Consider the following 13,222-nt stretch of genomic DNA (forward strand, 5'->3'; position numbering starts at 1 on the left):
AGGATCCTCTATTGCACTTGTGTTGAGTGTATGTTATGCATGTGTATGCTATTTGTTTGTTTCATTGTCTATAGCTATGAGTGTTTCCAAGGCAATGTTTCCAGCCACTTGGCTTACTCTGACAGTCATGGATGAATTTGCATAGTGTATCTGTTTGGATGATGCATTTATGTCAGGGAAATTGTTCTGTGTGTGTGTGTGTGTGTGTGTGTGTGTGTGTGTGTGTGTGTGTGTGTGTGTGTGTGTGTGTGTGTGTGTGTGTGTGTGTGTGTGTGTGTGTGTGTGTGTGTGTGTGTGTGTGTGTGTGTGTGTGTGTGTGTGTGTGTGTGTGTGTGTGTGTCTAATTTGACTATGCCAGCCTGGGTATGCTGAGATTACATGTGTGACGCAGTATGTTCGCAGCATCCACCCAGCTGTGTGCATATGGACGTCAGTATTTGTAGAACAAAAACAAATGACAAACTTAAGGAAAACAATTCACTACATTGTTAAATGAATACATAACTTTATTTAAATAAATGCTTTGTCATAACAAAAAAGACAAAGGTTAAAAGAGTACATAAATTACAAGTTGAATAAATATTACACAGTGATATTCACTTTCTTAATAATTTGAGATTTTTTTTTTGTTTTGTATCATTAAGAATTCCAAATGCTGAACATTTCCACGGTCCTCCTGCCACAAATGGGTCATTTCACATGCCAGTTTATGCAGTATGCTGTGGTGATCAAACATCATGTCAAAACTCAACCGGAAAATAAAACTGTTATGCATTCAGAAAACCAAGCTGTAGTAACTGTATACGGTTGCTGTGATTATTGCATTAGTCTAACCAGAGGGCAGGTTTCAGAATCTGACTGAGGCACCAATAGGATTTGAAACATATAGCATATCTCGACTGTAAGGAAGAAGAGGATCTTTGTTCACTCCTAAAAAATGTTTTCCCAACTAGTGACTATCTTTTACCTTAAGAATTAGGATTATTAATTCTCTTGCTAGTCCATGTTCTAAGATACAGAGTTGGTAAACATCATAATAGTTGCTTCAGTGGATTTTGGCCTATTTTAGGCTAAGTTTACATCTACCTGTGTTTGCCTCTCAGATTCTGAAGTCCTCCCAGTCATCTACCCCGCTAACTGCATCTACTGTGTTGTGTTGTGTGAGTTGTGTGCCCCCCCCAAAATGAATGCGGGGTGGCTGGTGAGGCCCTGAACGCGATCACCGCCCATGGCGCTCACCTTCTCTCCCTCTCCCGGAGTGGCACTGAGGCTCATTGTCTATAGGCTGTGTGAGAGTGGAGTGGATGGATGAACTGAATACGGCTCTCCCTAACGGTTATTGTTCTGGGTCTCAGGCGCGGGCCACATAGCCCCTGTCAAAGATACTGTGGGAGCGGTAGCTCCGTCAAGGTCACGCTACTGTTCCTCTACCTGAACACGAGTTGAATGCAGTTGTTGTTGACAGGACTACAGAAAAAGGGGCATAATGTGGCAATAACTTAGTTATGATGCCGTTTAAGTGCAAGCTGCTTTTTCTTTAATAGATGGGGTGGGGGCGCAATTTGGTGCTCAGGACCTGGACAGCATCCATATACTTGGATTCGCCCTGTGGTTGTTGCATGAGGACCATTTCAGAGACCTTTTGTGCAAGCTACATGTCTTCACTTTCAGACACCCAGAGGGCATATGGATGTATGACCGTGCAACCACTACAAAAACAAAAAATCCCTTGGCCACTACAGATATATGAGCTGTACTCATCGCTTTCCCCCTCCCTCTCTTACTTTCATTCTTTCTCCCACTCTCTTTCTTTCCGCTATGAGCTCATTAGATGGGATTTTGGTAGCACGCTAGGGGCAGGCTCGGAAGAGCAGCTCCACTTGCTAAATCCCATTGTTTTGAAGTATGAACACTTGGGCTCTGAAATCGGATCTGCGCACAACGACAGTGGCTGGGAATGGCTTTTCTGTCTCCTTTCCACTGAGAAAATCAGCAAGAGCTTAACATTGACACAATGTCATTCGTGGTTGACGTATATGATGATTGTAAAAACGAAAAAGTATTTTTTTCTTCAGCTAGTACACATAACATTTGCACAATCAACATTTCAGCTTATTGTCAACAGAAAGCAAGAGAGAGACAGAAGAGTGCCCACACGTCTGCACTGTTTGTGACAAAGGCCTCTCCCTCTATCTCTTTCTCAGCCACAGCACAGGAGGATTTAAAGAGGGCGTGTAGCTTTGTGACAAAAACAGTCGATATAATATTCATTGTACGTCTCTGTATCTGAGCTTGAGTGAGGTCCCTCGTCAGTACAAAAGGGTTTGCCTGCTTTGTCCCCTTGGCTTCTGTGTAATGTTCACGTCACTATTCAAATGTATTTGCATGTAGAAAGGCACTGAGACTCGCATACAGACTCACATAAAACTACACATCAGCTGACCCTGTAGTAAATGTGCCCTTTGTTTTAACGATGCCCCTTTAGGAGAAAAGAAAAGAAACAAGAAAGGGGGGAAAAGAACACAGTCTTGTAAAACAACTCATGTTGAATTACAGTCTAGACAAGTTGTCTGAAGTGGATAACCATTTTGGGATGTGGCATACGAGCAAATTGGGAGGAGAGTGGCTAGAGGTGACCTGACTGGTTCACTGCCTTGTCATCTGAATGCCCTTGGATTCAAACGACTAGGGTCGCTTTGTGACAGGTTGAATAGAACGATGCAAATTGTTTACAGGCTAAAATACACAAGTCTTTTCCAAGCACCAGTATACTGTATTTTGTTGTTAAAACATTCATTAATCTAAAGTTAAAGGTAATATACCAAGAGTACACCGATTTCAGTGTCAGGGATCTTGGTTTAGATACATGGCTCAAAAGTGGGCAGTCATTACTTCACTGAAGGCAATTAAAACAGCACAAAAATAAAAAATAAAAAAATAAAAATACAAGACTGCACCTCAAACACCAAAAAACAGAGGGTGGAGTTAGTCCTGACTGGTGAACATCTGCCTGTATCCTGCACCTCAACAAAACCTGAAAAAGCAGGAACGTGGAATTGATGTGACTTATAATAATGATGGATCATACAGAGAATTTTGGTGATGGCAGTAAGGCCAAAGATGGGTTAACATCTGTCACATACCTCTTGTCACCAATCACCACCTCTACAGGCCAATACTGCCTTAATGCCCAAAATACAGAAGGAAAGAGGGTACTGGTGCCCTACGAGTATGCTATCAAGTCAAATCATGGATTCTATCTTCAGAATATGCCAAGACATCAGTCCACCAACAGGAGCAGCAATCTCTGTTTACCTCTGTCACATAGCATGGCAGCGTCTGTATACATAGGCACAGTTGGCATATTAGGCTAGCTACAGAGTCATGGAGCCACTTAAACAGGTTTGTCGGACACAATTTGATTCTTACACTTTTCACTCCCTGAAACACACGGTGAACAGGCAAGTACGAGTACCTTTCTGAAGCCAGGGAGCTCTGCCACATACGCCGTGACAGGAAGAAAATAAAGGACATTCTTTCATAAAAGGCTCTCTCTCTTGCTCTACCTTTCTTTCACAATCAAACACATACAAACATGCATACACACACAAAATATGCTCATACACACATTCACACAAATGTACACTGAACTTGGTGAAGTTACACATTTCCAAGCAGGTTCCCCTATAATAAGTGCTCTGACAGGACCAAATACCCAGATAGAGACGACTGTATCAGCAGATCCCTATCGTGTGTTTTTTTTTCTTTTGGAAAACAAACAAACAAAAAAACAGTTCTTCCAATAGTGGAGTTCTTTGCTATCTCTTCTGACACCTCAACAACAATAGATGTAAAAAACAAGATAGCCCTGTTAATAATAAACATGCCATATATTCTTTTCTGTCTTATGTTAACTTTAAACAAAATGGTATGGTGCTCAAACCCCAGCTTCTATAAAAAATATATAATTGCATGTATATTTTTGTTTTTTATTTATTTATTTTGCTGGGACCCAGCTTCTAGCAGGGGATTCCTTAATAGCGAGAGAGAGAATGACTCTGACTTGCTGGGTCCCGTGAGTTAGAGATGAGCGCTCAGTCGAAAAAAGGATTCCTGTGTCGTTTTTTCTGCTTTTTCATTTTCGTTATTGTTCTGTTCTGTTTTTCGTTTACTTTGATTTTCGTTTTGCTTTGTATCACAATCTCAAAGTGACTGGCGGGTGAACAGGTGGGAAGGAAAGGAGGAGGTGGGCCCTAGGGTCAGGTGATCTGGGAGGGGGACGTCTCCTCACTCGTTGTTGTTGCTGTTCTCCAGGTCCTTGCACTGGATGTTGCCCCCGCTATAGTCGGTTCCTGGCAGCTGCACCCCGTATTTGTCCACGCACCAGCAGATGCCTCGTTTCCGGCCACGGGAGGGCTTGCACTGAGAGTGGAGGGGGGGGGGGGGGGGGGACAGGACAAAGAGAAGGGGTTAGAAGGAAACTTTCACAAAAAAACACACCAAACACCCAACAAAAGGCCTTAGGTTTCACAAGCCACTCCACTTTAAATCTGGTGGTGGAGGTGGGGGGAGGGTTGCTGGAGGGAGATAAACCTATACAACATGGTTGTACACCATGGCTCCTGCACACAGCTGACTGCAAATGCTCTCACCTGCTTTCGCTTAAAGAAGCCCTTTCTGTCACAGTTGGGGAGATAGAGGGACAGAGCCATGACACGTGAAGTGTCCTTCATGCTCTGAATAATCCCGTCCAGCTTTCTTCTGCATGGACCCTGTGGGAACCAAGACACAGTGAGTTACATCACAACACTAAGCCAGTAACCCAGGACCCCTCCACTCCTGCTCTACTTACATATTCGGGTTCATGCTTGTCAATGGGAAGTGGTGAGTAGTTTGTCTGGCCCATGGACCTCTGCTTCTCTCCCTGCTTCTTCCTGTCCTTATGCAAAGCTATGACCTTCTTGCTGTTGATCAAGTCTTGTTTATGCAGGGGAGCTTTGGCCTGATGCATCTGGTCCTCAGTCATGTCTGTCTTAATCGTGTCCTCATGCTCTTTGGACTCACGATCTGCAACACACACACAAATGGGGCAACAAGGTCAGCATTATATGGTAGTTCCCTTCATCACTTTTACACAACTTGTGACAAATCATGACTGTTGCATACGCTCTGTGTATGTACATTCATATTTTCTTGTCCAAATGCCTAATTGGAGCCTGAAGACAAACATAAAACCAACTGCTTTCCCACCAAATGTTTCCCTTGCATTTGTTTATGGAGGGGGAGCAGGATCAACAGCTGATGACCCTCCCTTTCCCTCTCCTCACAAATCCCCAAACCCCTAATGAAACTCAAACAAGCAAAGCCATGCATGACTTAGCTAATTATCATATAAACAGCTTCTGCACCATTAAGATCTCCACTCAAGTGAAATATGGAGCTAAATCAAATAGACTAGGGTAAAACAGACAGGCCACATGTAAGACAAAGTTAAAGGGGATACTGTAAGGAATGCATTGCACATCCTGTAATGCCATAATGAGTAGAAATCTGCCCTACATTAGAGAAATCATTACACAAACTCAAGTAGCTCATATTACTGAGTCACCTCAGGGGTTTAGTGCTAAATCATCTAAGCTCCTCCACTCATTTCATAATAAGAGACTGGTCTGACTACTTTTTCTTGTGGAAAATAGAAGCTAGCTATTCAAAGGCCTTTTTTCTGCATCAGGCCATATCTGGACCCTTTGAAGCCACGGTTACCATAGCACCATGGCAACCACATGCTTACTTCGAGATGAAAAAATCCATGGCTAGATAGTGGATAATACCTTCCAAAACATACGAGGTTTATCTGCAGCTTGGATCTAATCATTGAATCATCATTGAGGGTAGCAAGGTTTTGGTTGCAGAAATAAAACCCTATTATCCCTAATATACACTGCCACTAAACAGAGCCCTTGTCCGCTGAGCATAAAACAGGTCTGCGCAAGAATGCGTCTGATTGTTACACCTCAGTTCATAGTAATTGTGAGTGAATCATGCCCTCATGCTCTTTGGACTCACAATCTGCAACACTTCAGTTTTAAGTCATTGTGAGCGAATCAGTGCGGTGTTCCCCTTGTTTAGTTTGATATGCCGACGCTGTGCTCTGCCTACTGTGGTGCAGGCTGATTGAACTCAAGAGGACTTCAGAGACAAAAGCTAACTAGCATGACAAACACCATTTCAAAGGGGTATAGGTCCTCCACTGGCACTGCTACTAAAAATATTACCCACAACAAATCATCTGATTTGATTCAGAGAATCATACATTATAATTGCCTTACATTTCACATCAAACAATGTGAGACGCAGCAGGGTCACAGTACCAAAGTCAAAAGTTTGGTAATGTGACAAATTCAGTGGTCAAACACTTAAGTAGCAATGTTAAGAAAAGAGATTTAATACCCCCAGTTGGAGGTTTTTAGAATCAGTGTGGACGACGGCCACTTTCCCCCGAGTTTTTATTGTATAGTAAGCACAGAAATAATTGGGGAACCTGCCAGACCGAGAGCTGTTGATGGTGCCAGTGGATGCCTGTGGTTATATTTATCCAGTAAGGAAATCCAACTGTATAGCAGTCAGGAGATGGAGTAAGGGTCAGATGTTCGGGTAAGCATGTGCCAAGTATTGTTGAGAACACGGCCATGGGATCTTGTGGGACAGCTGAGGGGACAATTAAAAATAATGGAGCAAACCACTTACACTCCACCTTTTGATATGGACTTGCAGACAGGGGAGGGGTATTATCAGCGGCCCGGTGTTGAAAGGGTCTGAGACAGAAGACATGGGCACACGAGGGAGGGGTGATTACTGGAATTGGGTTCCTGGCTTCTGGTTGTCTCTTTGAAATTAATCTCGCAACTCATGACTTGGCAGAGTGTAATTTCTGCACAGATACCTAGAATTTCCCTGTAACTCTCTTCAGCTGATGGGGCTATAAAGGTCTTTAAATAAGTCTGGCAAATGCATGCCTGAAGGGGATGGGGGTCTGTATTTAGGTTCTCGAAAGAAAACCTAAACCATTTATTTCATCATACAAACATGCCTCTCTTAATCAAGAGGTCTGGATGTTTTACATGGTTTTGTGAAGTACATTACTGATTAAGGTCACTTAGTTCACACAAGGGAACACAAGTGGCCTCTGTCCACTCTTATGGCCTAGACACTGGCCACAGATCTTTATGGTGTGTTTTAGTCCTGCAAGTCAAGGTCATGTAGGCTGAGTATACTCTGTTTAATTCAATATTGCACAAAGTGTTGCCTAAGCCCATTTGTAGACAATGGAGCTCCTCTTTTTTTGGAAACATCAAATCCATCTTTTCTGAGCCAAAGCTCTTCAATATGAGGACAAAACTCACTTTTTCCATGCGCTGGGTCCCCGGCTTGTAAAGAAGGCTTAGCAGGACTGTGTTTAACATCTGAAACACTGCCAAGACTCTGGAGCAAGGCCAATTGAGTGGTATCACGTGCAGCCCTCTATTCAAATGAGCTTTGGAATGAAAGCTAAAGAGGTATTGGTGTCTCTCCCCTTGGTCTTGCTGAAGTTTTCATTAAGACGAGAGGACCTGAGTAGGCAAAGGAGGTGCATCTGATATGGCTCTCTTCAATTATTAATATGTGTACTGGACAATTATACTTCATGAATATCCCAAGTTTCTTGCAGCCCAAGGGCTAATAATGAAAGGCAATCCATCCTTCTTTCAACCATTTCTTTCCTCCGGTCCACTGATCTCAAGCAAATAAAAGGCCGAATAGAGGGAGATGATGAAAAGGTGTTAGGAAAATGCCTCTGTATCATTTGCTCTCCTGGCGCACTGACTGACTTATTGGCTCATGCAGTTTACACATTCTTTGCACATAGATGGCTCAGCTGAAAAGCACTTAAATTACAGCTATTCAAGCTAAACACACACTAGTGCAACACAACATGAGAATTAACTCACATTCCATTATTGAATGCAATAGCTGTTGAGGATTTCTCCAGGACTATCTGGCGCTATGACCACATAGCATTTCTTTTGGCATTACATGATGTGGTCAAGCTTCTGACTGACCACGCTGCAGCCTGATTCTAGTTAATATTTTAAGCCTGGACTCAATCCATGGCATGATTGCGCTACTGAGGCACTGCAGCATGAAAGTGCAACTGCAAGAGGAGATGGGTAGACCAAAGTAATATATCAATGTTTTATTTTTGCTGACTGACATCAGAAAAGGGATGAAACCAAACACATTTTCCAGCTGATAAAACGCATCAGAGACCATTTTGGAATCTTTTGGAGAGTTTAAGTGGGTATTAGATCCAGCTGTGTTTGGGGTATGCTGAGACCCAGCATGGACAATAACATTTTGGGTAGATACCATCATACCAAAAGGAACTTTTTGTTGGGCTTTTGTAACAAAAACATTACAAAATCAAAACATTACAAAATCAAACCATTACAGCTCCAAACCCCACATGCTGCAGCATTGTTGTTGCCTGTTTAGGACTACAGTATGTGGCTAGAAACTGCTGGGCAATAGTAGCTGCCATATCATGCCTTCAAATGAACAATACAAAGGTCTAATCAACGAGGAGTGTTTCTCTCTATCCAAAGTAGGACAAAAATAACATTGCATTGTTCATGTTCTAAATAACCACTTGTTCTTGAAAAATGCTCAAGGCCGGCAGAAAGACCTTCATTTCTACTTCTTGCATCTGTTATGGGAGGCACACCTCTTCCAAAATGCAACAGCAAATACACAGCAGATGCAAGCCTTTGCTATACAGCACAATCCTAATTTTGGTCTGAGGTCTCACCGACAAGTTTTGGGTTTTGAAAAACCACACCACCAGACGCTGCCTTTCCAATGATTTTTACCACCTCAAAACAATTGCTGGGTGTGACAAGACTGGCTCTTGGCACAAGGTTAACTGTGCTGGATTGTGTTGAAACCCTTCTATCCATTGGTGTCTTGACGGCATCCAAAACCTGAGGCACAGAACTGAGCCACAACTGAACTAGTGCTGCAGGCTAGAAATTAGGCTCCTTTTGTTCTCGCTCTGCATAGACTGCAATGAAACATGACACTTGCACCCCCCCTCTCTCTCTCTTTCTTTTCTTGAAATACATGACAGGGGTTTTCAACAGACTGGAATCTTCCATTTGGCCACATTGTATGACCATGCTCCCTATAATATCTCTCAATTGAAATGCATCTAAGAACCTGTAGATGACACAAACGTGATGGAGGCATTGGGGTAATGGAGTCTAAACTGGTTTGGTAAGGCCACACATGTTCCCATTTAAAGCTCAGCGTGAGGATGTCGCTGCCTCAGAATCACATGTTCCTGCCAGAGGAGACTACTGTGTGAGCTGATTTTCTCCACAGCTGTTACCCACAGGCCTCCCAGTTGTCAGTGACAAATACATGCAACATAGATTGTAGTAAAGCTTTATTGGAGTAATCATTCGAGCATGCCAAATGGGTTCTTTGCTTGCATATTTCACGGGAGGGTGGTTGGCTGTATGATTTGTGGATTGTATCATGGTGCAGACTTAAAATCAGACTTTAAAGGTAAGGCCAACATTGCCAACACTTGGGATTAAGTTCATGTTAAAAGATTCCAGCTCCAATTTAATGTGACACTGCATATGTGGTTTGCGTGAAATCAAATTCTTTCTCTACATCTTCACATCTGACCACACCTACTTCCTGAAGTGGTCCCAACCTCCTGAAGGCAGATTGTTAGATGATAAGACCTCTATGCAATAATATCAGTATTCAGAAGCCTGCTATCTGTTGCCTTTGCTGACCAACAAATCTAAAACTTCATCCATGGGCCAAGACCTTGTGATTTATGCGCAATACAGCATTAGCCTACCTAATCTAAATTTGTGAAGGTGAAGTCAGATAGATCCATCATGTTGTGATAAAACCTAGATGTGTAACTAGCTGTGCAACAGTGAAAGTCACAAAAACAACTTTGTCTTTGATGCTTTTCTGGCTCTCATGCAAGGTCTTTTTCTAATCAATGCTATGTTTACAAGGCACAACATACTTGTTCATGCACAAGTCAACTGTTGTAAATTTGGAGCATCTCTTGAATTATTTGGGGTTTTTTTGTATCTTGGCAAGGAGCAATCTGTTCAGACACAACATAGGGCTCTTTCACAAGCTTGTGGATCTGCTGGCAACCACTGTGGGACTCTGATGGTCCATGCCACACAAATAATCCTCTGCAGAAAGTCCACTTCTTATAATGAGTGCAGAAAGCCATTCTCACTCATAAAAATCAGACGTTAAAGCCAAATCAGCTCAATAGCATAGTAGAGGAGAGGTCCATTTAAAATGGTCTGAATTTCAGACCACTTAAAGTGTGCATTTATGGTATGGGTTGAAATGACTTTATTAAAACAAGAATATGGGTAGCACACAGTAGATGGCAGCCTTTCGACCCTGTGTGGTCATGGACACTTGACCTCTCTCTGTGTCTGTTTTACCCAGCTGGTGAAACCAAGCTGAAACTGAATACTATGGTCGACGAGAAGTGCCCGTCTAAATCCATCCAGAGCCTGGCAGAGGGCTCTTCAGAGAACAGCTCCCAAAGTATTCTGCTGAATCACTGTGTCGCGACTCAGTGCCCACTGCAATACCAGGCACGCCGGAAGAGAAGCTCTAATTTCTTGACTTCAAGGGAACCGTCATGATTCTGACAGAGAAATAACCCTTAAAGTATGCACCAGTGTCAAACTAATGCTATTTGGCATTGATATATTTGTCATTTATGTTTTAAGAATGCTGTGTAGGTCTACTGTCTTCTATTTTCAGAACAATGCCAATAGAGTGAGCTGAATTCCATTCATGCTGTTTCATGGATTGATGTTGCCCTAGGGAGGGACATAGGGGGGCTAGGAGGTGTACAGTTTGCTGTGAGAATATCAGAATCAATGGAGGTTTCATTTTGAAATCTGAAAACACTCACTTCAAAATTGTTATATCAATAAAATGAATACAGCTTGCAAAACATGACATGAAATGACTTTAATAGAGAAGCTGATTCAAGTAGGCTACACCATTTAATTTACCTCAAAGCGTTTGATCACCCTCCCTCCCCTTGTATTTGATCTATGAACAGTAGGCTAGTCCACACCACCCACAAATATAAACCCCGCGGCTTCGATCCGTCAGATCAAGAAATATCTGTGCAGTTACTTTAAAATACTCAACTTTGCCACGGTAGCGTATAACGAATGGGCAACTGCAACACTCTGTAGTTTTCTAACATGAATGGCTCAATGAAAGATGTTCCTCCCTGGTACCAGTCTTTGTTCACATCAAACCCTTTTGTTTCAAAATACGATGCAGGTGATGACGTTAAGTGGACAGGGGAAATGTACCCATCCAAAGTTAATCGGGAATGTGAAATGAACACACACACACACACACACACACACACACACACACACACACACACACACACACACACACACACTAGGGCAAAAACATTAAGAGCTATCACCGCTTCCTTGACATGGTTTAAGGGACTTCTGTAGTATCAGATAGACTCCGCAACAGCATGCGCGTCAAAACAAAACAAATACAAGAATGAACGATCTCAAACGGTGTACTGTGATCCACCCCTGCCTTCTCAAAACTACTCCACACATTCATACAGTTGTTAATGCACGTGCGGGCGACAACACACGCGCGAGTCGAGGCGAAACAGAAGACAGCAGGAAAAGAAACTAACACATAAGACGGTACTTTGGCCCGCCATGAATAATACAACTTGACTCTGTGCGTCATTATTGTTTTACCAGCCGGCTATCATGAATGTTGTGAAGTCCAAGATACAGAGTAACAATGTAGCCTACGGTTCGCTTTCAACGTTGCCCTTCAAACAAGTCTTGGAACTCGGGTTGTAATGTTAGGGTTATAATAAACGTCATGTACCAACAGTTGTAGGCTACTGTCGTAATAACAGTTTTCTGTCTGGTCATTCATGTGTCTCAAGGTAGGCTATTCAGATGCGGTCGCCTGTCCGTAGCCTATAATATTCAATCGTTCTCACTTAAAACATGACAAGGCTGTTGCAGTATGAAATGAAGAGGGACGTTGCACCACTTACCTATCGGGGGATGGAGAGGCTTGTATCCTTTTTCATTTGTGCACACTCCTCTACCATGAAGAAGGGCATGAAGCGGCTTCTCTTCGCCGTTCCGTGGCAAGCACCGGAGCCCATGTGTGCATGTTCCGGTGTAAACGCCGCACGCCTGACCTTCCGAGAGAGCGCAGGTCAGGCAGCAGCCGCAGCCCGGTTCCTTCACCAGCTCGCAGCCGACAGGCACTGGTGGGCACATGGAGAGCGCCTTCTGATCACAGGGCTCGCAAGGGACATACGAACAGTAGCACCGGGACAAACCCAAGAAAAATGTAACCACCACGAACAAATTGTGTATCATCTTCTTGTCTTTTTTTCTTTACTTCCGATACAAAAATTTAAGCGCCAGTGATTTGTTTTCAAATGCCTCACTCAGGTCATCAGACTATCAAAATACAGTTGAGTGAAAAAGATCCAAACTGCTGAAACACCGCACTGAGACTTCTCAAAGAAGCGTGAAATATTCTGTTTTTGAAAACATCCAATTAACAGGTCAAACTGTGCATAAATCTAAATTGGACTTTCTGCTACAAAAACATTGCCTCTTTATTATTTAAGATTTGTCCGGCATGTGCAATGCAATTTGGATGCGCTCGAAAATCTGGTCTTTTCCCCCCTTTGAAACCGATTCCAATACTTTCCCCTCTGGAGAAGTTTCTGAGCAGACTGATCAACTTCAGAGCAGGCTTGCCTTTTTAAAAACAGCCAAACCCAAACCCCTAACTATGAATAAGCCAAATTGCGGTGAAGGGAGGCGCACTTGTTTCTGGCAGAGCGCCAGCCTTTTTTTTAAGCTATAGGTCTCTCCAGTCTTTCATGTCGCAGCCTAAGTGATCCCAACCAACCGACGAAATCTTGAGAAAAGTATGATAGCAAATGTGAGAAAAGTAAATTGGTTGTCGACCACAGTCAAAGTTGTATGCTTTTCAGCGGCGGTCAATAGCTGTTAGAGTACTGTATCAACACGCGCACATACCACATTAATCCTGCTCCGTCTCTTTGCGTGGCAGAGCAACTCGCTCTAACTGTCAG

The 13,222-nt window shown here is 43.0% G+C and overlaps 1 protein-coding gene across 1 annotated transcript; it reads right to left on the minus strand.

The window, feature by feature from the left end:
• Positions 1-485: 485 nt before the first annotated feature.
• Positions 486-12,847, minus strand: igfbp5b (insulin-like growth factor binding protein 5b). Its single transcript, XM_062533771.1, has 4 exons — positions 12,158-12,847; positions 4,853-5,067; positions 4,653-4,772; positions 486-4,422 (listed from the first exon to the last, which is right to left on the minus strand). Exons 1-4 carry the CDS (start codon positions 12,489-12,491, stop codon positions 4,288-4,290), a joined length of 804 nt encoding a protein of 267 aa, XP_062389755.1. The 5' UTR covers positions 12,492-12,847; the 3' UTR covers positions 486-4,287.
• Between the last annotated feature and the right edge of the window lie 375 nt (positions 12,848-13,222).

The sequence above is a fragment of the Sardina pilchardus genome, chromosome 4, assembly GCF_963854185.1.
Source record: "Sardina pilchardus chromosome 4, fSarPil1.1, whole genome shotgun sequence".
NCBI classification, from domain to species: Eukaryota; Metazoa; Chordata; class Actinopteri; order Clupeiformes; family Clupeidae; genus Sardina; species Sardina pilchardus.